Source organism: Anopheles coluzzii, chromosome 3 (assembly GCF_943734685.1).
Source record: "Anopheles coluzzii chromosome 3, AcolN3, whole genome shotgun sequence".
NCBI lineage: Eukaryota > Metazoa > Arthropoda > Insecta > Diptera > Culicidae > Anopheles > Anopheles coluzzii.
In genome coordinates, this window is record NC_064671.1 from 44,807,884 (window position 1) to 44,835,595 (window position 27,712).

A 27,712-nucleotide genomic window follows, 5' to 3' on the forward strand; every position below is an offset into this window, starting at 1 on the left:
TGTTATTCACGTTGGCACCGCTTACTGACAGGTCTTGGATAGGACGGGCAAATCAACAGGCACGGACTGCTTTGCCGAAATGTGACGTTCGAAAATCAATTACCTATTCGCGCGAAGTTTCCTCAGCAGACCGTAACAGCAGGCTTAAACAGTAGTGATTTGTTAAATGTTTGCGTCCAGCATTTCAAATGCAAACAACGGGCGGCAAATTTTCCACAAAAGCATACTATCGTTTCATTGAAAATCAATACCGGGGAAGACCGGCGGAACGGGTAATTTAAATGGATGCGTCTGCTGATCTTTCACATACCCTTCGAAAAAGGACGATCAAGAGAGTTTCAATATCAACTCACCGAAAAGCAACAACAAATAACAAGGAAAATATTTTTTGTATTCAATTCTTTCACTATCACATACTTTATTAATCGACTAGACAGCTGTCATTCATTTTGGCGCTGAACATGCTTATCGTAATATGTACAATCATTAGCATACCATCAATCATTCAAAAGAGTGACTCTACTTCATTAAAAACCTACTCCACATTATTACGCATTATTTTTACGCTGCTTTTGTTTGTATTTTGTTCTTGAGTGTTACAGAGGTTGGTAAAAATGTAGTTTCAATACACCATCGTATTACGTTTGTTTTTGATCCCCTTACTTTCCCTACAGTATTCATCTATTATTGCATCGTTTACTGAATAATGCTTGGAGCTTGTTCGCGTTATCGGTTTAGTTTCTCTTTCCATACACTACGTTAAGGTTTGGTTTTCGTACGTTAGGTTACATTTAGAGGTTTTCAACTCTCAGTATTTGTTTTGTTTGTTTTGGTTTGGTTTGGTTCTGGTTCTGGTTCCAGTCACGCTATTATTGTTTTAACTCACGCTATGTAAAACACAAACAAGGTAACACTTACATGAAGCGCAATTAATATACCAATGAGCAGATTGGTTTGCTACTTACCCTGCTACACATTGCAGAAAGGTTCGACGTATTCTTAAGAATTTGAAATGATTCGAATGAAAGATCTCATTACGCTAGCTCCTTCATGTACAACATCCTGTTCGTTCTTAACACAGTATTTTAAATATATATGTATACAGCTCAGTATATCTGAGTATATTGTATGTATAAATACCCTCGGTCATACATTATCACGTTTACTAAAAAACACACACTAGGTGACTAGCTTCTCCCTGTTTTTCATTTGATCTTTTTTTCTCTTTATGTTCTCTTTTCTCTTTGCTCAATTCTTTTGCATTATGTTTCAATCAAAAACCATTTTTGAATCATTTGTATGCTCGCTTGTGTGTACTAAAGATGTACAATTCTCATTTCTGTTCATTCTGCAAACACTTATTGCGTTATTGGAGGTTTTTTTGTATCTTCCAAAGGTTTACAACTCTTAAATGTTTCTACGAAATAGTAATTGCTGCACAGCAATGTACGTACATTGATGGGCAAATAGTTCCGGACTCGGCGGACATCCCACCGAAACCTTTCACAAGGATGTAGGACTCTACTATCGTACTTTTTGGCAATTATCACACACATAATTAATATAATCACATGTACCTATCTACCTACTCTACCGACATGACTGTCCTGGAAAGTCAGAACCTATGCGGCGCTACGATTGATGTGTATGTGTAGGGGATTTTGGAGGAGTATTGTTCATTTGTGTACTGTCGGTTCACGTTTCACACGTTTTGGGTGGAATTTGAGGTTCTAGGGGTTGTTTCATTTGAACATTTTCACACCACCGCCGGTGATGGTTCGCGTTTCGCGAAGAAAGCTAACCGTGCTGTGAGATTCGCTGAAGCTGATCAGATCCTGGTGATGTGGCTGGAGCAGATGGCCACCGACACTTTGGCGCCGCTGCTGCTGCTGGTGATGCTGTAGCTGCAACGTTTTCGTATCTTTGGTGCTCCAGAACGTAAGATCGTCCACACTGCCACTCGCACTCAGATCGTTTGATTCCAACCAATCCCACACCTTGCTTCGGATGGCATCCTGGTGATCCACCCCGGCTAGATTCATCGAGCCCGGCACCGAGTCGGGCGTGAGCGCTCCAACGCTGGTCATGCGGCGTGCTCGCAGCTTCCCATCGAACGAGTTCCGGCTTTCGCGATGGTTGATGTACTTCACCGAGTCCTGGTCCGAGTTGGTGTGCTGCTGGTGCGGATGCGGGCACTGTTGGGGCTGGCCCACGCTGGCAATGTTGGAAGCCGATTTCGACACCGTGATCTTGCCATCCATCCATCGGTTCTTCATGTACTTCATGATGTCCGTCACCTTCGCCCGATCCTCGTCCCGGTGGTCAAAAATGCGCCGAAAAGCACGCAATAATCGAGGCGTGAACCGCCGGAAGTTGTCCGGAATTTTGGTAGTTTCGCGCTTCTGATACTTCATGAACGCTGCGTACTTGGTATCCCGCACCCAGTCGGCCGACTTCCAAGGTGTTGCCCCAGTCAGACAAACGAACAGCACGATGCCAAACTGCCACGAGTCGGACGACGCCTTGCAGATGAACCGTTCGTTCTTGACCACCTCCAGCACCTCGGGCGGTAGGAACGCCGTCCAGGTTTTGTTGTTTTTGCTCACCAGCACACCTTCCCGTGTCGTCGAACCGAAGTCGCATAGCTTGATGCGGGAAAAATCAGGCGTAAAGACCAGCACGTTCTCTAACTTCAAATCGCGGTGAACGAGCAATTTTAGGTGCATGAAACCAAGCGCCGAACTGAGCTGTTCGGCAATCTTTTTGCAGCTGCTCTCCGGTAACCCGCTTGCCCCGACGTTGGCCGCCAAATCGCCAAACGGGGCGTGCTCCTGCGCGTACACGTAATACTCCTTCGTCTGGAACTTCACCTGATAGCAGCTGAGGATGTTTGGGTGGTGGCTGAGCTGATAGTTGTAGTGGAACTCGCGCACAAACTCCTTCAGACTCGTCAGCTCAGTGTGAATTGCCTTTAGGACTACGGTCGTGCCAGTGGGCCGATGGTGTGCTAGATAGATCTTTGCAAAGCAACCCTCGGCGATCATCTTCTCGATATCGTACTCATCGGCGATCGCCATGTTGGGAATCTCCATTTCCGGTATGCGGTGTAGCACATTGCTCGTGTTCGATAGCCGCCGGTAGCTGTTGTTGATCGATTTGTACAGGTTGGCAATAATGGAGGTGTCGGATTTACTCTCGGATAGCTTCATGATGACGGTTGTGACTGCTATATTTCTCATCTATGGGAAACATAAAAGGAAGATAGAAAGAGAGAAGGAAAGAGAGAGAGAGAGAGAGAGAGAGAGAGAAAGTGAAAGAGAAATGTAGACATTAGTGATGTAAAATAAACTTTTTCAAATCAATATTAATCTCAATTTGCTTGACATATCAGTTTGGGTTTGCGCGATATTTGAAACAAATTTTGTGAGCAGTCATTAAAATTTATATTACAATTACTCTATAGCTAACCAGGACACCGTTGGTGATCTCATCGCATAAACTAGTATGCATCTGCATCTACTGCCTTGATAGTTACTGCTAACATGTTACCTTGGTGCAACATGTAATAAAACGGTTACAAAATCTGGTACAGATGATTTGTTCCGTTCCCACAAATCGTACCCCCACATAACCCGAGTGGTTGCATCGGCCAACTATTGCGGGCAAAAGATAGAGCCGGGAAGCGTCTGATCCATCCACATCTATCTGGTTCGGCAATTCTCCACGCTTTGCTGATCGCACGGCAACGGTGCAAACTACGTGAACTCACGCGGACCCGGACAGTGGAGGAAGAGCACCGCGAGGGGAAAAAGGTCACGAGTAAAGTTATTTTAAACACACGTTCTACTATAAATAAATTCTTATTTTTAAACACGCACATTGCCCACCGGATCGGCGTCTGCCTATCGTCGAGCGTTTGTTGTCCTCCAGTGACAGGGAGGCAACAAAGAGCTCGATGGAGCAAAGGTGGGTGGGGCGAACGCTTGAGCGCTGTTGGAGTTGCGCCTGGTGGTTACATCTGCCAGCAGCCGATCGCAAAGGACCTGCGTCTACGCAAATGGAATGTATGCATGGGTACGCATCTCACATTTGGCAACACATGCTCGACCGCCCGTCAGGGTTATATATACAGGGCGGGAGATTGTGGATTGTAGGATGGGGTCGCCAAAATTCATTTGTCCCAACTGACGGTGACCATTTTCACGCCAATTTTCACCGCTTAGCAAAGGTTACATCGTCGGATAGTGGGTGAGTAGGGTTGTTTTTTTTTTATTACTATACCACTCACGCCAACCTTGAGAAGCGAAACGGTTGCTGAATATTGGGACAGGTTTAGTTTCAAATGGGTATCCATTCTGCGGGACCTGACGGAAATGAAAATATTTACACGTTTCACCCATTTTGTGTCGATCTTATTTCTACGGTAAATACTTTTAAATGAAGTGTTTCTGTCCCATGAAATTATCGAGGTAAAACTACTTTAAAGACAACAGTTTGGTTTGGTGTTAATACCGCCAGCAAAGCCTGATTATTTTCCCTTCTTTTACATGGCCAGCGTTTGGTTAAACTGTTTGTTAGGTGCTTAAAATTATAATAAAGGAAAAAAGCCCTTTGCTCCGGGCAGTTCTTGCGCACACTCGCAAATTACACGACAGCATCCGGTGGAGACATTTTCATTCCACTTGCCATAATATCATAGGCAACGGACCGATTACCGTTCCATCCAAGCGAAACGATGCGTTTTATTTGTTCACGTGAAACCACAAAACGAGAGAGAGGAAACGAACTAATGAGAGAGAGAGAGGACAAAGATGAGAGCCGGTGGAACACAACATAAACACTGTGGGTAAGGTTTTGGCTTCCCTGTTTCCTCCACATTTGGATACAATCTGTTCGCTGGACCGTTCATTCCATTTCCCCCATCGGGACCCGGCCCGAACCGGACACGGCGCGCTGGCTAATTGATAAGGGAGCAGGCAGACCGCCCACTCAGCAACGCTTAGCAATCACACAAAGCCACAGAAGTTGCCATGGTTACCACCGCCTCTGGCGCTATTCCACAGTCAATCATGTGATGACGTCACTCAGGGACAACAGGGGTACAAAAGAACATGGCATTAGAACGGAATGCCTGTCCCTTCGCCGAGTCTTCGCCGGAACGGGACCGAACGGACGATGACGCAAACGGGCACTGGAAGCTGCGATGAAAACTGGGACCGGGGCATTCCGGTGTGCCTGACGAGCAGCATAAATTATATTCAGCAGTGCCAGTGTGCTGGAAAGTTTAGATACTGTGTGTTGTGGACAGACCGCTGCCTCATCCTGAGGGCTCGCCGTTGACAGCAGGGCTGTCATCCGGTGACGTCCTCAGTGAGGATCGCGGCGCGAGAAGGACCAGTCGTCCTCTCCCCGCATTGCGTGTGTGTGTGTGCGTTTCTATTTATATACGTGTTATTGTATTACCCCATACCAAAGAGTAGAATAAACACATATTCTGTTTGTGCCGTACATCATCTATGTTTGTTCTGTGCGGACACAACAGTGGCGACGAGGATGGGATCCTCCTCGCGTAGGGGGGGATCCTACAAAGGACCGACGCAGCACGGAGGTCACCATCGCGGTTCCACCATCGCGCAACCGCCATCGCGCAGGATGGGCACGCTCGGGCTTGCACGAAGCCCCGAAGGGATCCTCACTCCGCTGCAGCGTATTCCGGCCAAGGCGAGGGGACATTCCGCCTTGGAGCGACAACATACGGCATCACCGCCGCCCGCTGCAGCGTCATCGGACACACTGGTGCAGCATCAACGTCGCGGCACCACAGCCGCCCCTGCTGCACCAGCATCATCATCGAGCCCGGTGAGCAGGTACAGTGCTGAGGCATATCGGCTGCCCCCTGTGCATCTTCTTCGCCGGCGCTCCAGCTGCACAGGTGCATCTTGACGGCGACACCACTGTCGTCCCTGTGCAGCAACATCGTATGTGTCCCGGGTCACAGTCGTCGTGCGCGGCATCACGGTCGCCCCCTGTGTACCCTCATCATCATCGTCAACGTCATCATCATCCTGCGCGCCCTGCACAGCAGTTCACCGGCAGCGACATCACGGTCGCCCCTGTGCAGCGGTTCCGGCTGAGCGGTCGAAGCGCGCGCGGCACCACGGCCGCCCCCTGCTCAGCCGCACAGTGACGCCCCATCGGCAGCAGCATCCGGGAGAGCTGCCTCATCATCATCGGCGTCAGGTGCAACAGCCATCGACAGCGGCAGGATTATCCGCTACTGTTGCACCATCAACAACAACACCAACAACAACACCACAGCGGCTGCAACGGAACGAGCGACCGCAGCACATCGGCTGCCCCCTGTTGCAGCCCGCAACGCTCATCCCATTCGAGCGTTAGACACGGAGGCCGGTCATCACTCTCCCCCGTTTTACACAGCGCCACTTGAGCCGTACGCTTGCCACGCCGGTTTTAATTACATTAAAACCGCTGCGTCGGCTTAAGCCGTACCGGCCTAATTAAAACGGGGAGATGTTGTGGACAGACCGCTGCCTCATCCTGAGGGCTCGCCGTTGACAGCAGGGCTGTCATCCGGTGACGTCCTCAGTGAGGATCGCGGCGCGAGCAGGACCAGTCGTCCTCTCCCCGCATTGCGTGTGTGTGTTGCGTTTATATTATTTATATACGTGTTATTGTAAACGATACCAAAGATAGTGATAATATAATGTATTCTGTTTGTGCCGTACACACCGTCTCACGTCTCATTTGTGCGGACACAACACTGTGCTTCACAGTGTACACTCGGCGGGCGAGTGATGGAGGAATGCAGTAGAGCGGTTTCGGGGCGGACGGTTTTCCATTGTCTCGCCGTGCATCCGAGTGTCTGTCTGCCAGCAGGGAAGCTCTATGTAAATGAACCCGACTCTTACGTTGCTGACGTGACGTGAAAACATTTCCATTCCATTTCGCACGATGACGATCGTTTTTTCTCGCTTTTTGCCAGGATCTGCTACTCCCCAGAGCTGCGGGAGGGAGTGTGCTAAAGGGTGTACAATCATGTGAACCGAAAACAAATCCATGACTGGTCCTTTTTTTTTTGCTTTGCATGTTTTATCCGTGCGCTCGTAAATTCTATCAGCAAGTGGTTTGATTCTCTTGCGGCTACGATTTTTTTCGTATTGCGATACCAGCTTCCTGAGTGCGGAAGCGAAAGTCTAAATAAAACCGGTTGATTCCCTGGAATGCTAATCCCGCCTTTTCGTACCGTTTCGTAGCACCGAGTGTGGTAAGTTTGCTTTTGGAATTGGCTGATGAGGTTACGCATGGCTACGGTGGGAACGAAAGCAACAGTAGTCATAACTTCTCCCCGGGGAGTAGTTTTTGCCAGTGTCACAGTCGTGCCACCCCAGGCCGGGCCGGACGGAGTGGAATACGTAATGACTTAACCTTTTCCGTTCCGTTGACAAATGGCGATGGTTCGGCCAGTGGGAGCTAACCACGATTTATGGTAGTTCATTTTTCAACTCATCCAAAAACCCTAAAATTCTGTGTTTCATCGAATTTTCAAGTGGAAAATTAGATTTAGTTTCTTCTGGAGCATGGTGATCATTTAGTTCCACTCAAAAACGATGAAAAAGGAAAATGAGAGATAATGACTATAGGATCGAAATTAGATTATTATCCTCCTTAATAGCATACAATCTAAAGCTTCTGTAAATAGAATCTTTTCTAGACAGGATAGAATCGTGCTAAAACGATACGAGATTGCTATTTTTAAACAATTCTAATGCAGTGCCAAACCAATTTCCTTTGTTCAGCACAGAAATAAACCATCAAACTCATTTTTCAATAATCTACTTATGCCAAGCGGAATGGAAAAATGTGTATTTTTATCAACTCCATATCCGGAACTCGCGATGCTCGAAATAGCATCCAATATCTCCATACACCTAGTGCCTAGCGCCGAAGAGCGCAACCGAAGAGCGACGTCCAATCTTAAAAAGCAATAATCGTATACCCGTACCATGTCAAACACGGACATAAAAATAGACGCCCCTAGCAGGTTCTGTTTCGTTCTCGACAGCTCTCAAACGAGCTTCAGTAGCGACAGACATGCTGATCTTGCCTCTTCCTTTTATTCCTTTGCCAAAAAACTACTCACACGATATGGAAAACTATTGCTACCCGGTAGCGAGACAGCGATTTCCCGCTCCAGCTGCAACGTAAATGAGCATTCGCCAGCCCGCTCGAATGGACATACCGGCCCCCCCGTCCAACTGATGGTGCAAGTCGGGTCGGAAATGCCAATCGAAGCGCGGTCTCGATCTCGTTGTCACAGTCACAGTGCCCTAGTGCATCTTTCACCTTTCGTGTGCGGCGCGCTCTGACATCATGCTAAATTAGCTTATTCAAACGTCATTCAATATCGGTACGAGCCAGGAACCAACACACCAGTGAGGATAGGGTGTAAAATAAAGCCAAGCTTCCATGTCATCTTGGTCCCAGAAATTGGCGACCCATCCTGTAATGGCAACGTATTGGCTTACAAGTGCAAATGCTCAAGCACGATCAATCGACAACAGATTTGCCCATGTTTTACCACTTGTTTGCCCTTTTCGATGCACTTCGATCGATCGGGTTTTCTTCATTTCCTGTCTCAATCGTTGCTGCCCCCTTTATGTAACCCTTCCTGAACACAACCCTTGAAGTAAACCGTGTTGAATGTTTCTTTGAACAAGAAAAGTGGCTCCGTAAACGAATTAAACGAAAACGATACGAATGTTTCGCCGGTGGTAAACGGTTATATGGCCACCGTACGAGTGAAAACACGCAACAGATGGACCCTGTCAGGGTAAATAATTTTTGATTGATTTAAGCGAATAAATTGCACCGTGGCGACCCTCGGCAAGCAAGGCGGTAGGCGATCTGCTTCGTTTCAATATCGCGCCCCATGCCAATCGCAGCCAATGACGCCAATCGGGAAATTTCTAATCCTTCTCCCGGGAACAAACCGCGATGTGGCCAACCCTGGCAGCCACACGTGAGCGTATTTGGTGCTGGCAATGTTCCACGAAATCTGTTTGAATTTTGTTGGTGCGTTCGTTTCGGGCGGCGAAACGTGAGTTGCACCATGCAGTTGCGCTTTTTTTACCGCTTTTTAAGCGATAATAGGTTCAGTCATTTGCAAGACGCCAAACGCGTACGTGTATGGAACAGAGTACAGAACGTTGCATAAAATACATGCTGATTTGTCACGATTAATGTATTCATTAACAAATGCTAGCGAAACGATCGAAGGTCAGTACAGTAGGGAAACTGTTTCAATATTTACATACAAAAATATTTGTTTATTTAACTGCTGCCAATGGGTTATAATTTACGTAAAATATTCCATACCATGTGATTTAAGTTTATTTCTGTAATCAAATTAACTTAAACACTTTTATTTCATATTACAAAACTCAGCTTCTTAAAATGTTAGATTATTCAATTTTCATTTAGTAAGTCTTTTAATATTAAACCGCTTTTGCTCCATGTTATATTTGCTACATAATGCTACCGAGCACAGATCTTTCACTTACATCAAATGTAATTTTATCACTTTTATCGATTGATTTTGGCTATCCCAACCCATCTTCCAAACAGAGCATCGTTTTCCCTTTTTCGATTTCGCGTAACCTGCGCTTTGCATGATTTATCGCTTTTCCATCAACCCCCTGCACCACTGTCCGCTGGCTGACATTGGGAAAATCAAAATATCGTCTTGTCTCCATCACGTCCCATCGACAAACTCTCGACATAATCCGGAAAACGCCACAAGAACAAAGTGGAAGACTTCTCACGTTACTGTATGTGTGTGTATGTGTGTGTGTGTGTTCTTCGCCACCTTCCAAAACATGCTCTGTGCACACATTTCGTTAACCTTCCTCCCGTTGAAAACGACCAATGACGTCAGCAGTGATATTGAAGATTTGTGTTTCCAACCCCGTTCTTCACCCCAAGCACTGCCACGCACAGTGATGCTACGAACCATTGTCGCTGCTTTTGACGGGTGTCCACGGGTTTGGCTCGAAACTTTGTTTTTGTCCCTTTTTCCTACAGCTCACACTCGGTTTCTATCGTCTCTTCTCTCAAGAATAATTTTACTTTTGCATGGTTTCTTCGTACGCTAAAAAAATAAAAACACCCCAACGACAACAAAAATGGGAGTGTTTTTCTTCTATTCCAAAGATACGTTTTTATTATAGTTATACAAAATTCTATATTTTTGTTTTTCTAGTTCATCCTTCCTCGCTGCAGACACAAGATACGTACCACCAACTGGTAGAGCATTGCGATGAAAAGATTTCCTTGTCACCCTCCCGGTGCTTTATCCGATGAAAAGTGTTGCTGCTCGGGTACTTCCAACCCCATCTATCGCCCCCCGCCCCACCCCTAGCCCCACAATCCAGACTAGGAAGCTTTTTGCGTACACGATGACGCACCAGCGCTACGCGACGCACTTTCTCAGCTGTCTAGGAGGGGCTGTCATGTTTGCGACTGTCGTCTCTCTGTGTGTACTTTTGCGTACCCTGTTATGCTGTCTCGCCGTGTGCGTGGGACTCTCATTGCGTACTATCTCTGGGCGCGATAGTTTCGATTGGCGATTTTATGGACCATCGCAAGCGTCTCAGCCAGCCAAATGGTCGTCGACAAGATGATGCTTTGTTTTTTTTCTATCTCTCTTTTTTTTCTCTCCCTCTCTCTCTCTCTCTCTCTCTCTCTCTCCCTTTCTCAACACGGTTTTAAGACTCCAATCTGCTCTTTCCTTCGTGAGTTTGTATGCGTTTTTTTAATATTTCCTGCAGCACACTAGACCGTCCACAGTGTGATCGCACTCGAGACTGGGTGGATCTCCAGCTAGCGTTAGACGCAGCGCGACCTGCCCGTCTGGTGATGTGTTTATTTAAACTGTCAGCCACGCTGTCGCCTTCAAGTGATTCACTCTAGGCGGTGGGTTGGTCGGTTCATCGGCTCCTAGCGTCTAGCGTGGATGAAGTAGGTCGATACAGGTCGCATACGTTAGCAGTTGGTTTGGAGACATGTGTGCATCTAATTTATCGCCTCTACAGCTGGGTGATTCGTTATCCTATTACGGGTCTTCATACGAACAGCAACCACCACTTGCTACAGTGTCGTACATTTTATTAAATGAAATTTAATCGAACCTAACATGCAACAGATGTTAATGATTGGAAAATTTAATTCATTTAGCAATGTTGGACAATTAATCATCTGTAATTTGAGTGGGAGATACACAATTGAATAGAATATTGTTATATTCCTATTTTTTATTTCATTCCGAGCAGCAGTGCAATGTCCAAAGAGTTGCAGGAAATATTGTAAAACTCGAGTAGGCTGTATGTGACAACTGCCGAGATAAAACTGGGGAATATTTCCAACATTTTTCCCATATAATGGAACCGTAATTCTCAACACCATTTGGCCAACGTTTCTTTCAAACACATGCCTTCCAACACACAAAGCTTTACAGTCAGCGACATCTGCCCAGAAATGAGTACGCCTTCTTCAAACGACGATGGCCATCATAAATTTCTATATGATTTGACACTACTCAAAACAAATTTATTCGTGCACTGTCAGCTCGCTGAATCACGCCGGGCAGCAAAAGGGTGTGGCGGGAATTTTAAGTGAAATTCTCTCAGCACCCCTCCTCATAGTGTCCATCCCTCCAGGGACGCCAATAAACGCCGATCGAGTGGGTCACGCGCGACCCCGTGTGTTGCCGCGTTGCTTTAGTGCCACGCCGTGCACTATATACGCGCACGCAATTTTATTGCTTTATTTTTGTTCGCTCGTTGCGTCGCGTAAGCAATCGGCGATCATAAAAGTGTTTTCCACAATTTCACGCCCAACACTGATGTTAAAACGGCAATGAAACTCTCAAAGGTCGATGACAACCGCCGGGTTGAATGATGATGATGATGCTGGAAGTATCAAACCGACCCTTGTCCGCTTCCGAAAGGATTGATACACACCGAGGACGAGCAAATGCACAGCTTGTGTGCTCCGATCAAGGCGATTTATCAAAAATAGCATCATCACCGTACCATGTGGTTCGTGCAACCCATCATCATGCCGATGCAGTATGCGATGCACTCCTGTGTATGCTGGTTCCACACGGTGATGGTAACGAGATGATGAGAAATCCGATTTTATAGTTGCATTTAATTACTGGGCTAGGATTAATTTAAACCCGTCCGAAAATTGATGGAGACGCATGGTACCTCATGGGAACGTGTGGTAGGTGGTGAAAATCGCAAAATAAAAATGCTTTACAATTGAGCCCACAGCGACCGCAATTCATCCTTGTATATTGTGCTGATCAAATGCAACCGTTTTAAATTTCCTTAATGCACCATATTGCACTGAAAAGTACGTATTTTCACATCACACGAACCTTCGCGAGACTTGCGCTTGGCGCTAGCACCAGCCCGATGTACCGACGATAGAATGTTTATAGCTAAAAGCTTGTACTGTAGTTGGTCACCGCCACGATTGCGATCGCTGGATGCAAGTGAATCACCGCACCAAAACATCCTATGCAGATGGCGGTGGATGCATATGGACCTGTTGGAATGACGTCGGTTGTGATGTACACGGAAGTGTGTATTGTGATCGATCGATTGCGCCATTGCCTGACGTTGGTTTAAATCTTGGTCTGTTGTGGTATAAGCAGTGAGAGCCGTACATGTGATGCACCCGTTTGTACGCAATAAGCTGGAATGGGTTTTGCGAAAGAGCTTAAACTTCCTTCTGGTTTCTCGAATTTGCAGTAACGTTGCAGTGAAACGGCTAGGTTTCATTTATCACCGGATGTAGACTGAAGGTTAAATTAATTGCTTTCATTTGTTGCAACCATCATTTGTACAGTATAAACCTATCGCCTGCGTAGCAAAGGTGTAGTTTATTGCGACTAGCAAAGGATTCGCACAGTAAAGCATTATTGAACTTGATACTAACAAATTCATTCGCTATACTTAGTATTTTCCCATCTACTGCTGCAAATGTAATTTGAATACCCTTCAAATCTACAGTCAGAGAGGTTACGCGTTTTTTTTTTTCTTTTGCCAAAATTAGTCTGCTACTTCCCAAAATGACTAGCAAATGCCGTTTGAGTACGACTTCCGCTTACTTTCCGCTCCAAATCGATTCTAGCTCATACATAAAGAAACGAAATTTATTATTCAACTTTCCCACTCTCTTCTCCCATTTATTTAGGAGTCATTCATCACGCAATAATGAGTATTCAAAATGGGCGCCAAATGTCGCTGTCAATGTTCTCTTGCGCTAAACAGAAATGGGAAACAAATCACTCACACACCAGACCCTGGACCTAGCGATGGCTCTTGAAATATACTCACGCACCTACACAGACACACGGTACAAGTGAACAGTACGGAGCGGAAGTGGGGGGCTCGATCGGCCGCCCACTTATACCGTCGATAATCTTTTTCTGGGTCTCTTTTCCACCGATTTGATACCACTCGAATACACTTGCCGATGAACCTTACCTACTACACGTTCAACAAGCAGCCGGATGAAGTATTACCGGGCAACCGATATTGCGCGAATATTGCGTGCCATCGTGACGCCCAGTGCTTCTTCCGCGTTAGCGCTAATCGCCATACGGTACTCTCTATGCTGCCGGCACTAAATCGCTAGCAGAACATCAATCAAATTCACACAGCAAGAGTTATCGGCCCACACCCGTCGACTCTACCGGATAACAGCCATGAGCCGAGGAAGCTTAAACTCGAAGGTTGGTTAGGATTACAGCGAAAGCATAACACGGGTTTCTTCGCGTCTTCCGCTAAATCGACCAACCATACTCCTACGCTACGATAGGGAATTGCGATATATTTTGATCACACATTGCAAACGAAAGCTGGAAATCATGAAACCTAAAAAAACACTACCAACGAAATGCGATGTTCCCGGCGCCCATTGGGACGCAAAGTTTCCCTGGAGTAAGGGTGGAAGTATAAAGCAACAACGGGGGGATAGGGAGGTGAATTAGTGGTTTGCCGAATTTTCACCGACCATGACACGGTGTCTGCGTAAATTAAGATTAATCGTGTTTATGAGAGAGAGAAAAAGGATGAGCGATATTATTTTTAGCGTTGGCCATGTCAACGGTACCGTTCTGCTGACCGTGTGTGTTAATGATGGATGAAAAAAAGAATTTGTAAAAAGGTTAATTAGAATTGGTCAGAGAGAGAGAGAGAGAGAGAGAGAGAGAGAGAGAGAGAGAAAGAGAGAGCAAAACGAGAGAGAGAGAGAGAAGGAAAAAGTTGAAAGATTAAATCGTATGGAACAAATCAATTTAGATGGAATTTAAGTTTAAGTTTAAGTTTATGTAAAAAACCAAATTCAATACATAAATTAAACCTAAAGTTTTAGTAAACCAATGTATAATCCACACTTCTATTAAATTATCGTCATAAAAATGAAAATTTCAGCACATAAAATTAGGCAGAGAGATGAACATTTACATAATTTCAACAAACAATTCATTTTAAAACATTTTTAGCTATCTTTACTAACCATTCGTGCTGTTCTGTCAAATTAATAATTTATTCTTTTTCCCTTGGTGTCTGAATGATTTAAGCCCTCAATGACCTTTCAAGATGGGGAGCGATGGTTCGATATCATTATCCAACGCTTCGTTACCTTCAGTTCTAACAAGCAACAAAAATCTGCTTGTAAAACAGAAAAGCTTCCGATGGACTTTTCCTAGCATTAACTTCTCTTTTCTCCTTTCGACCCTGCCCGTTTCGCCACCGTGGTTCCCTGGAGAAATCAGGACCTATGGGTTAGAGTGGGTTACCACCATCCACGATGGTGCGCTATGGGTTCAGCAGCAGTGATTTACTGAGAACGCTGCGAGCCCTTCTGCGTAACCGTAATCGAGGTCGAGAAGCAATGGAAAGAACGCCGGAAATGACTGTAAAACTCGGGCGTGCAATGAACCATGAAGTTCGCTGGAAGCTTCTTTTGCCATTTTGCACCGAAAGCTGCTTTCGATGCAGATGGAAAATGGTCCCATCATTTACTAGCAGGGTTACTGAATACTGTAAGTTGGTTGATTTCCATTCTACTGCAGCAACAGCAAGTGGCCATCGTACAATCAATCAGGGTTAAACGCTTTAGGTTGAGACTTTTTCTGAAGAGTTCCCTACATGTGTGGTAGAGTTTTGTACCGTAATGTAAAAGTTTTATCAGTAGTAGAAAACTGTTTATTTGAGCTTTGGAAATAGCAAGTTTAAGACTTTAAAGGCCGGTGAAAAGCCACACAATTTATAATATAACGTTTGCTTAAACCATTTTATGTTCTTATATGTTTAGCAATCATATTGAATTGAATTTCAATTACCAGTATTCAGTGCAAAACAGAAATAAACCCTAATCGCAAACCTCCCCAGTTTCCAGCAGCGCTTGATGATGCCGTTTGCCGTTACGTCTCTTTTAACACTCACCCAAGATGCAATCATTATTATTTCAGCTTCAACAAGTATCCCATAAGCCATAAGACGTCTACATAATCATTCGCTTACCTCACGACCCGCGCTTCCTTGTCACGTGTCGTCGTTAGCACGGCTTATCTCCGTTCTCGTCATACCGAGCGTACAACAACAACAAAAAAAGAAATTAGCAATAGCACTTCATCGACGAAACCGGCTATAAATAGCAACAATCGATATCTTACGCCACCAGCCTCCCGATCCCCTCGGTCTAACGTCGAAACGCACGCTATCCCACACTTTGCGCTAGGGACCGCAGGATCGAAAGGATAACGTAACGGGGCCACTGTCGTTCTCAGCAAAAAGGGGCAATTTATTACCGGATGCTGAGGCACCAACACGTCAAACTCACTACCCCTCCCCACCTCCCCCCTCCCGTCCGGTGGAGTTCGGTGTTGTGCGCGAAAAGGTAACCCCTCGTAACAAGGAAGGATACATAATGCTTCACTGCACTGAGAAGCGTGTACTCCATTCAACCGCAATCGATCGCTCAGGAGCGCAAAATTTATAGGTTTTTTTTTTTCATTTTATGTACGGCACTGCCTTCATATTGGTCAACACTGGAAAGGTGGATGGAAATTGAATTGAAACATTTTTAATGAAATCATGCCATTTACGCAATGGTGCTATGTAGCATGCACACTATGGAGTGGTACAACATAGTAGAGATAGTGGTAAATGAACAAGAAAAATGCAAATTGTGTTTTTCCTTACGATCGTAGATAGAACAAAGTAAACTCTTGCAAGGAAATGGCTAATACAAGTTGCTTGGTTTAAAAGCCTGTCACGGCTCGGCCTTTTTGTATATCCTTTTGCGACTTGCTGCATTCATTAATTTTCCTCTTAGCAAACCACATTCCCGAGACAGGGAAGGGTTTCTTTGCATCACCAATTAGTTGGAACCGATCGAAAGTTGTGCAAAATTTGATTTATTCAATTAATCTTTCCCTCCGTGGAATGGCAGCTCGGTGGGTGGGCATCCCACGTTCTTTCCTGGCGGAGCATTTCAAAGCAATTTGTCGCTGCGGTAAAGGATGTCAAATTGAATTAAGAATCTTATCATCCCCCAGGCCCCTGGTTGGTGAGTCACCACTGCAAAGGGGTTTTACGATGGGTGTTACTCACTCGGGCGAACCGAGTGGGCGATGAGGATTTCATTAAAATTTTCCAATCTATTTGCGACAAGTTCATTAAGCCTGGAGCCGCGAAGGGCGTCGCGGACGGCGCGTACGCCGCTTGGCCGGGAAAAGTAGCGATTGGCAAAAGATGTACGTGTGCCCACTGCCCAAACCAGCCCTTATCAAGCTTCCAACCGTGGAATTGAAAAGTTATCAGAGTGTATTTTTAGATATAAGTATGATTTAAATACAGTGGCTTCAGGAACCAGTGCAGCGATGTACATAATTGTTTTCCCATTTTTTTAAACGCTTCGAAGCTTTCTGGAGAGATGAAAGAAACAATACACCATTAGAGCGGGCTTTGTCCGCGCTCACTTCAAACAAAACGCGGTGGAACGCTTTTGTTTATGAAAATGATCTTCCGGGAGCCCTACTTTAGGCGTACTTTGCGTTCAACTTCCGCAGTCTAGGACGCTATGGTACTGCTTCGCACAGTTTTGTTGAAAAGATTGTTGTTCGCTACGTAAACGCTGCTTGAGTCTTATAATTATAGGGAATTGTTCAATGACCAGTGGTAAAGAGGCAAACGAGAGCGATGCCGATTATACATCAAGTGTTCTGAGAAGCACTTAAGCTGCTTGCCATTTTTTCTATAAACTTACAGCAAATACTCCAATCCCGTAATGTATAAATTTGGGATCCATTTTGTAATTGTTTAATTTGTGTACGAAAAACTTGTGCAGAAAGATCTACTGAATCCAATTTAATCGTTTCCGTCCCATTCCCGACCTAAACAAACGAGACTCCACAAACCTCATAAAACTTGATTACGCACTGCGGTGGAAATAGAATATTACATTCGATTGGCGCGGGTTGGTCGCTGGGGTTGATGCCGTACCACATTTTATTATCCCACCAATGAGTATCGGTTTTATTTTGTTTTTCTTCGATTGCAATCGAAAACAAAAATACGACAGATCTGTACAGCCCACCAACCCGGCCCAAGCCCGGCGTACCTGCGCGAATCGTTCAAAGTAAAACAAACCATCCCGCACCGTTGACGACAACAGCTGCGAGGGTGGTCCAATGACTGGAAAAAGAAAGAGAAAAAGGTTTTCATCGTTTACCGGCGCTTTTGGTGTTTTTTTTTTCTTCCCTCACCAATAGACGATGTCTTACTTGGGTCTAGTCGTACGCTCGATACAAGCCGCCTATATTGGTGAATTGGTAAGGAGTAAGGAAGGCCGCTGTGTTGGTCTTGCCGGACGATAGCAGAAACAAGATCTTTATTTTGCAAGCCGCCGGGTCCGGTCTGGTCTGGTCGTGCAGTTCACACGAAAATAGCTAAATTGGAAACGTAATTCTTTTCCCACGCGTTTGTCTACCGTTTGGCGCGCAGAGATGCCACTTGGTGTGGATTGATTTGACCATATGCATACCATACTCGCACGTATAAAAATACCACACTGACACAGTGCGTCTGTTTTGAGCACATTTGGTATTGATGAGTTCCGAACGAAAAATGATACCTCCGCCAAATATGGTAGGTTTGGTTAATCATAACTTTAGAAAAGTTCCTCTTTCCAGAAGCCGTGAGAAACGAACAAGTAGTACTGATTAACACAGATGTACATGGGTAGAATATGTAATTCTCGAGCAACGCCAAGATATCAAAGAAAGAAACCTATTCCTATGTGCTTGCTATGGAAAGCTATTCTTGCAAAGCATTTTTTGCTCATTTCCTAAGCAAATATGACCAATCAACTTATTTCTTGTGCGGGAAACGGAAATCAAAATCATAATAATCATATCTAATTATGTGTATGGCAATTAGTACGCCCACCTGATCGTATCTACTGCACGTACTACAAAGCACTGGACAGATTTCATTAGCATCCTTGAACTGGCCCCCTGCTTTCAATTTAGCAGTCCAGCGGGCTATAAATATTCATCATTTAAAAGATTCTAATTAACGCTTCCATAAGTACGATATCAAACGGTAAGTGCTGCTGGATGTACATATTATTTTTACTGAGATTTTATCAATGGCTGAGTTTTAGGTTTATGGAGAAAGTTTGCTAATCACTAGGTATTAGGACATATTTGTAATATCTGATAGACACAATATCTATATCATTATTTCAGAAAATTCATAAGTCTTGAATTAAAGTATCTTCTATTGAACTTAATTTGTAATTTCCGTATTCTGAACTCAACAGAAAATAGCTCCTATCTAATAAGCCACTTCTATTAGCACATGTCTGTAACAAACCTAGGCAAAAACTACATTTCCTTATAAATAGCTACTCAGTTGTTCTTCGATGTTCAACAGGAACTATTTTGTTGAGTTTGATATTTTCCACAATCATATGAACAGATCCATACAAGGAAAAATCTCCAATCAATCATCTTCAAACTTTTTCATCCTTTTTACCTCATAGTCGTTATCAACCGTATAAATCACATAGGTCACATGGGAATATTTTTACAAATGGTGCCAATGACAATTTGAAAATTTTGTTGCTCAGTGTAAAACTTGTAAATATGACATTTCAAAGCGAACATTTCTGTCCTTAACATACCGTCAGAATTAAGTTTTGTAAACCGCCATATACATGGGCATGTATGTTAAAATATTATAGACATTCACAGCTACATAAGCATAAGCTAAAGATCGTTTACATTCATTTCTTACGGGAGCAAGAACTTTGGTTTGAGAATAATTAATGAATGAGAGCTTACTTTCGAGGACATCCGAAACAAGGTCGGTCGTTTACGAGTCTGAAAGCATTTATCTTTCAATAAACCACGAGGGCGGAAGGTATGACGGTTCAATTTATGATTTGTAAATTACAAACTTGACAAACTTTGTAAATTACAATTTGCATATCCTTTAACAAGTTGCCAGATCTGCGAAATTGGTTCAAGGTTTATTTCAAGAGCCAGATATTTCCCTATTTGTTCGTTTAGGCCAGAATGCTGAAATTTTAGTGGAAATATTTATTCTTCATCCGGTTTGTATTTTCCATATCCGATTAGCAGTTGTGTTCCGTCATATAAGCTTTCGACAATTGTATACACATAATCATGCATTTTGATTATTTTAGTCATATTGTGTGGAAGAGCTTATAATACTTATTATTAAATAGTACAAAACGTTTCATGATTACAAGATGTAAAGACTGGGATTTTAAATGTGCATCTACCTGAAAACAGATTAACTGAAAAAAACGATGTGATGTCCATACCATCAAACAAACATTACACATAACATAAACATGAACACAATACTAAAACTGAAACATTTCCTTACGATCTCTACCAAATGATACACCATTCGGCTGGTCTTGTCACCCTTTACACGCCACTTCATATGTGAACATACATTTCGAGGCAAGTTGCATACTGCTGTGTGATGTGTACGTGCCATCCTACACAGCATACGCTCACCACCACCATTTAACTGATTTCCAATGAAGCTTTCCCTCATCATTTGCCCACTACAGGTGAATCATTATGAACGCTGTGTAGCTGCTACTGATATGAGCTTTCATCGCATTCTCCAGTACCATGCGGAGGAGACAAGGAATTAGATGACAAGCTCAGCATGCCCCTCTACCAATCTACCCCCGACACCATCTTTCCGTTGCAACTGGAGCGAAACATGACATAAAGTCTGTAGCGTTTGGATGGCATCCCGTCAACAGCAGCCACCTCCGAGCATGTACGCAAATATAGCATGGCATGCTTGGGCCCTTCATCCACATGCAAGCCGTAAATGTGTCGCTCTTCAGCCTACAGTGCACTTGTCTGAATGTATCCACCAAACAGAGAATGCTCCATAAAAGCATCCAACTAGTGGCTGTTGCTTTTCGCCAACCTCTGGCCGCCTGGCCCGTCGTGGAGCTGGATACGAACACTGCTATCTGTCACAGCCTCTCGGTGGTAAACGAGACAGTCAGTGTGTGTGGGAGCAGTTTTGCCCTGCATTTGCTACGTTCGAGAGCGATGGAAACGTTTCCGAAAATAGCACAAACTAGAGCGTTATTTTTAGCCCGATCATTTTGTCCAGTGCACATTATGTTGTCGGGCAATCGATAGGACGCTTGCTTGCTCGGATGCTCGCCCCGTCAGGAGACCACCTACAGGAAAAGTGATTTTCGTTTGCCATGCCAACGGGAAGTTCATTTTAGCTCGCCGCTGTAAAGCGAACACACAGAATCGTTTTGTCATGCTGATTTGTAGTCAGATTAACTTCCGAACCACATGCTGTCGTGGTTGCTGGGTCGCTTTTGTTGATTATGTACACCGCACATACAGCAACGAAGGTTCAACGGTCGGTTGAAGCTTACTGGATAAAGCTGTTAAAGATTGATCTAACGCCAGAACACTTCGAGCCAAGTGACTATTCGAAAACTTCACGTTCCTCTTTGCTACCATCGTTAGTGAGTGGAATTGATTCGTTTTTCCTGAGAAATCTTGTCATAAACGAAGTTCATTTGAATGGCTGCAATCGAGTGGTACGGCAAAGGTTGCCCGGTTCGAGGGTGGTTTGAGTAAAATCTTCTCGGAACATGCCCTACCTCAACTACTACCCAGCCTCGGCAACCACTCGAAACCTTCAGTTTCGTCTCAATTGAACCACGTCCTACTCTAACCGGAAGAAAAAGGCCTCACTTGAAAACCACTCTCAGGCGATACTACTATGGCACTCGGGTGACTGTTACCAATTTCTCCAACGAGCAAGGTTCCTTGTTTGCCCATGTTTTCCGAGAACGTACACACCCGAATACACACACTCACATCTGCGTTTTTGTACGTGTCGGTGAGTGTGTGCCGCAAATCATATACAACATATTTCTCTCATTTAAGAACCAACTGCTTCTCTATTTCCAAGTTTCCAGGAAGCAGAATTCAATTAGACGATAAATTCCCTGTGCAAAGGTGGTGCTGTTTACCAGCGTAGCTAGCTATGATTGGACATTCAGGGCTTGCTTGAGTGATAGAAAGGCCGTCGATAATAAGTTCCAAGAAGTAAGCAGTAATCGGAACTGACCGTAGTGGGCACATCCGCAACCTGTTGAGGATGTTATACGACTGTACTTTTTATTTAATTATCATCAACGTATGTTTTTTTCTTGTTTCAAGAAAAAAATGGACGATATCTCGATCTGAAGAAAATTTATCATCATACGAAATAAAAAGAAAATTGCACGACACGTGTTTACAGTAGCACTTAACCTAACGCACGAACTATTCTAATGTTTATATTATCGTCTTGACATACACTCTTACTTGTACTGGAAATGCAGTTGTTTGCAACGCTTACCTCCTACACGAAGGTAATTTGGCATAATAACACCATTACAATCATTAGCTACAAAGCAGAAGCAGAAGAAAAATAGGATTGTGAAGTAAAAAAAAAGCCAAAAAGAAACTATGAGTAACGTTATCCCACCTTCCACACTGATTCACCATTGTGGCACACCCGTTACAACTGAAAGGGAATATCGCAGCCAAATCGCAACTGACTGTGGTTTTTGGCGAGCTGCATGCGTAGGTGTTTCAAAGGTAGAAATTACATGCTTGTTACTTTTACTGCTAGAATTTGAACAGGTTGGAAAAATAAACAAATAAGAGAGTTTTTGTTAGTTTGTTAATCCATTGCAGGTTTGTTTGAGTTTTGCAAATGGGAAGGATTTATTTCTCTGAAAGGTTGTCGTGCATTTTGTTTTTTTGGTAGTTTGGCGTTGGTGGAAAATACCAAATGGAATAATCATTTAGCGACCTTGCCTGGCAGCAACGAATTGGAAGCTGTATATACCTTTGATAGAGCTTATTTTTAGACAAATATGCCTCAAAATATACGAGAGAGACCGAGAGAAAGAGAGTAAGACAACTTATAAATATTGTTCCCAACAAATATAATAGAGGCTAAAGACTGCAGTTAAAATTTAGTCAGCCTTTATCGTACATTATGGGCGGTGTCGTGTTACAGTCGTCAACTTGCACGACTTAGCTATATGCCCATTGTGGGTTCAAGTCTGGAATGGACCGTCCAACCGTAACAAGGACTGACTCCTGTTTTATTAGTTACATAGCTTTAACCAGATCTCGTAGTAGAATAAGAAGAAAAAGTCACCTGACTTGCTACCCAAATTCTTTACTGCCTCCGATCGAGTACAACAATTTGTATTATTTGTTTCGAATATTTATCTATTTTCACACTTCCGCATTTTCATCAATTTTCACACACTGCCGAACTGGAAAATTTATAGTATTATCAAAACATAAGATACAAAAATATACAAATCGACAGATTAACATATAATCGTGAATATGTTTTATAAAATATGTTCTGAATCATTGGTAAAGATGGTCAGTGTTTTTACTGCATGCTACACATAAATATCTAGAATGTTTTTATATAGGTCAAAGTGTCGTAATTAAAAGAAAAGTGTTTTAAATCAATATTTTCTTCTTCTTCATTATCGTTGGTGTAATGATCTAATTAACTCATATCAGACTTTAATCTAATTTTAGTTTATTATACTATGCAACCAGATAGCCTGCTACAGAGGAACTTTAGGGATAGGAATGAAAACCGTCCGACTTTGTAGGAGCCGGCACTTCCATCGAATAGACTACCGGAGCATCGGAATGGCGAGCCGTACGTTGTTCAGGAAACTACATAATCTAATCATGTTTGCATAAATAACCAGCTCTATTTTTCAGTGGTGGTAAATAGCATCCGATGAAAACCTTGTACGACCGGAAATTCCAATTGAATGATGCTAAATCAAGTTTCTGAGTTAATCGCGGCTGAATTACAGTATCCTGCGAATGGAAAGGATATCACGCGCAAGTGGCCATTTCTATTTCCGCTATTATATTTACACTACACTTTCCGATCAATGGTTGAAATAAGCAAAGAGAACGTCTTCCCGCACGTTGCGTAGAAAGCGAGCGAACAGCATAGGAAACGATTTCGGCTGATTCATCAGCCATCGAAACGATTTGGTGAGAAGGATACGTGTTTACCTTTACCGATGATCTTCAATCGATCTCCATGAGGTTTGAGGTTTGGTATTGGTATACACATGCAAAGATAAATGGTGAGGTGTGATGACGGCAAAAAAAAAACATTTCACCTGCAACAATTTCCAACGAAAAAAGAACCTCTTACAGCAGTAACACCATCTTTTCCCATGGATTTACTGTACCATTACTCTTTTTTATAGCAAGTTCTATTTTTATTTAGAAATAAATGTACAGCCCATCGCATGGTGACAACCAAAAAAAACTTTGTTTCCTTCGTTCGCCGCTTATACGACATCAGTGAGCATAATTCCACCACGATAAATGTACAGCGATATGGGACATTCGCCTCGTAAAAACCTTGAACGTGGATTCGGAAAAGAGCTTTTTCTCCTGATTCTCTGGTACAGTGTTTCTTTCTCTGCTGGAAAAAAAACCGAAGATTCCAAAAGCTCCCAAACCATTCGGCGTATCAGCGTGTTCATGTTTTCCACAACATTTCGTGCGACTGGCGGTTAGATGCCACGGGTAAACTTTTTGTATATATGTATGTATGTATGTAGGTATTACTTTTCTACTTGTTCCAATCCCATCCAAACTCGTATACGAATGATAAGGAAAAGGAGAAACAACTAGCGAGACAAAGAGAGCGAAAAGAAGAGTAAAAAATGCTTCCGGCAATGTTCAACGCACGCTCGCGCTCGCCAGGCGAGTTTTAAGTGGATTTCCAGGGATGGGATTGTAGCTTATGCTTCAGTCTTCTAGGGCGTGCTAAAAATAGTAGCATAATTTAGTCGCAGCCTTGTGCCGCCGGTCAAGTATGGCCGGCATGGCTGGTACCGGCTTGGGAAACATGGGAAAATAATGGAAAAACGTCGAACAAGAAAATAAAAAGGATGATCCGGGTATCTGTGTTGGGTTTCTTTTCTACCATAGCTTTGTTACTGCTTGAATTCATCTACCCGCGATCATCTGCAGGATTGTGTGCTATATTGCAATAAATGGACGCTAACACACTACAGCTTAATGAAAATAAAAAGAGTACAAAATGCAGAAGAAGAAAAATAAAATTTGCAAAGAGGAAAGCGTTGTCGATTCACTTCATCTTTAGGGCTCTTTCATCATCCCAATAATGATATTAGACAAATGTTTCAAAATCTATGTTAGTACCTTTTTATAGGTTTAAATAATTATTTGAACAACGTTTGATGACGGGTGGTTAACACAACATGACGAAATTGTTCCAAATTATTACGATTAGTTTTGTTGTAGGGGGACTTATCCTGTTAATACGACACAATGCTCCATGCTTTATTTTTTTCTGATATTTCCCCAATACCTATAATTACGCACCAACAGTAGCGCACCTTTTTCACGTGGTGTCGTATATCGGGATTAATATTTTATGCCACCTGCTTTGATGGACAGCAACGATCTGCCACAATCGCATTACTACGAAAGGCAAACGAAAATAGAAAACTAGATCGATGGTTCAATTTATCCACATCGTCACATCGTGTAGTACCACCGGCAACCAATGCCCAGATTAGACCATGGCTCAGAGAAACTACATTTATTTTTAGAGAGCCACACACCATTAGCCATTAGGCTGACCATTGCCCTCCCGGGGGCAATGGGTGACGGGAAAAAATGGACACTCGTTCTCGTTCTGTACTGCACCGCTACCGTTAGCCAGGTTTTTTCACGCTGCTACAGCTTATGTCTTCCCGAGGTGTCATCTGACAATTAGCACTAAGCACTGCTGACGAGGGACCGATGGACAGATTCGTGACTGAGCGCTGGTCAGCTATTGTCAGGAAGGGGTTTCTTTGAACGCTCCTAAATTAAGCCGTTGCCCAATATTGTGCCCATTTGACGATCATCTCGTTCGAACCCAATCAAATGGATGGCATAAAGCACAAGGACGAACGGCTTAGGGACTGCGCGTAATCACTTGGATAAATCTCGTTCCTCGCCTCTTAAAAATGCCGAATGGAAAATTAATTAATTTATTCAACGTTCTGAACATTGTTCAAAGCTTAAGATGTCACCAAGTCGCAGAACTACCCATAAAAGGCTATAAAAATATTTATGATAAAGTTGTTTATTATTAATAAGCTAAACGAAGTTTAAATGCGAACGTTGGCCTATCACAGAAAAGGTCAAATGTAACATTATTGTAAAATACGAACAATTAAAATCAGCTAAATACATTTCCATTCGTTTTAATTACTCTTTCGCCATATTTTAACTGCTTTCGGCAGTATTTTTTATGACAAATGTTTAAGACTATGTTAGGCCCATTTCATTAAGTGATTAAAATAAGCATAAACAACAAATTGAAGTATTTTCTAGTCGTTGCCTTAGTAGACATAAAAAGATGGGTATAATAGTAAAACAAACATTTGTCTTGAGACCCAAAATATAATACCAAATCCAAGCGGATATGTTGAAACGATAAAAAAGTGTAAAGCGCTTTACTTACCTACAATTTAAATATATCCTTTAAAATATCATCAGTCCGGGCTTTCAGTCGCCAAAAAGCAAACACTTGCTAAGTGTGTATCCGTTCCGCGCCTTTACCTTTTTATGGTTTTGGAAGCCCCTTACAATTGTTTTATTAAATCTTCATTAAGCTTAAACCACCGTACCAAAAACAAACTTGATATATTATCCTTATTACAACTGAACGATTTTCTTTTTCGAAAGCCTCCGAGTTGGAAATGGTTTCGGTTGAAATTTAACGATTGAAAGCAATTTCTATAAACCATAATCTGGATTCATGCCACACTCCGTTGGATGCTGCTTCAATGGTGAATATTATTCATTTCCAGTGGAATAACTTAACACGAACCAAGTGCAACAACAAAATCAAACAAACTCAGTATCACGTTATCTTCTGACTCGCACAAAAGTTACATTTTCACGCTTTGTTTTTCAACACATTATTCGCCACACGCGTTTCCCACAATGTCGGTCGATTTTCCTTTCTCCAAAAGCACACACTTTCCAGCACACAGATTTCCCCTTTTTTGTAGCCTTTTTATTACTCTTTCCACTCCTCACTCACTGTTAGCAAGTGATGATAACGCTGGCAGGCACTTTCTCACACTTTTCGCCAGCGCTCGCCATGGAGGGGCTGGAGTTTTCCAAATGAGGAATCTCTGAGGATGGAGCAGATTATCGACGTCGCTTTGTTTAGTCTGGCTACCGGAACCGAACAGAACTGCCTGCCGATGAGACTGTTTGATAAACTTCGACTTCGACGAGTACGATAAACTATCGACTGATCAAACCAACCCCGTCCACACGTTGTTATGTCTGAGCAGAAGCAGAAGAGTAGTGATGAAAAACTTTTTTATTGCACTTCCACTAAACTTGACTAAACCACCTGTAGTACTCCAATGGGTTCACGTTGCTGGCTGCTTACACTTTCGCACGGTGATTTGTTTATGTTAAAAGCATGTAAAATGAAGATGATATTTTTCAGTGTCAACTTTGGCGAATTCTCCTCTACCCTGGTTTACCCTGTAGGCACAACAAACGCAGCCTTTCAACAGCCAGCGTAGAAGCGGTTCGCCTGCTCGGTGGTTGCTCTACGCGCGCCAAACGTCAACACAAAACTGAAATCCACCGTCGTGTCCTTTCAGGTTCAATCGCCGTTCGGGTGAGTTTTCCCGCTTCAGTGAGTTTTCCCGCACAACCACTAATGGGAGAGTATACCACCTCACACACATACATACGCATGAGAGGAGGGAAGTTTGAGCTGCTCTCCAGCAACAAAAGTGAGAGTGAACTTGTGTATGCGAGAGAGCGAACAGAGAGAGCTACGGCTTGTGAAGCATGCGTTTGGTACAGCAGGGCAAGCGTGATATGTTCGCTGATGCTGTTAAAGATGAACGAAAACGAAACCGAACATTCGTCACCCGCGCACAGTATAACCTTCGACAACGCACGGACACAGAGCCGTAC

The 27,712-nt window shown here is 43.5% G+C and overlaps 1 protein-coding gene across 1 annotated transcript; it reads right to left on the reverse strand.

Moving 5' to 3' along the window:
• Window positions 1–242: 242 nt before the first annotated feature.
• On the reverse strand, window positions 243–27,349 carry LOC120958352 (serine/threonine-protein kinase meng-po). The gene is made up of 2 exons (XM_040381084.2): window positions 26,226–27,349; window positions 243–3,239 (listed from the first exon to the last, which is right to left on the reverse strand). The coding sequence occupies exon 2, from the start codon at window positions 3,237–3,239 to the stop codon at window positions 1,743–1,745; it is 1,497 nt and encodes a 498-aa protein (XP_040237018.2). The 5' UTR covers window positions 26,226–27,349; the 3' UTR covers window positions 243–1,742.
• Window positions 27,350–27,712: the final 363 nt, after the last annotated feature.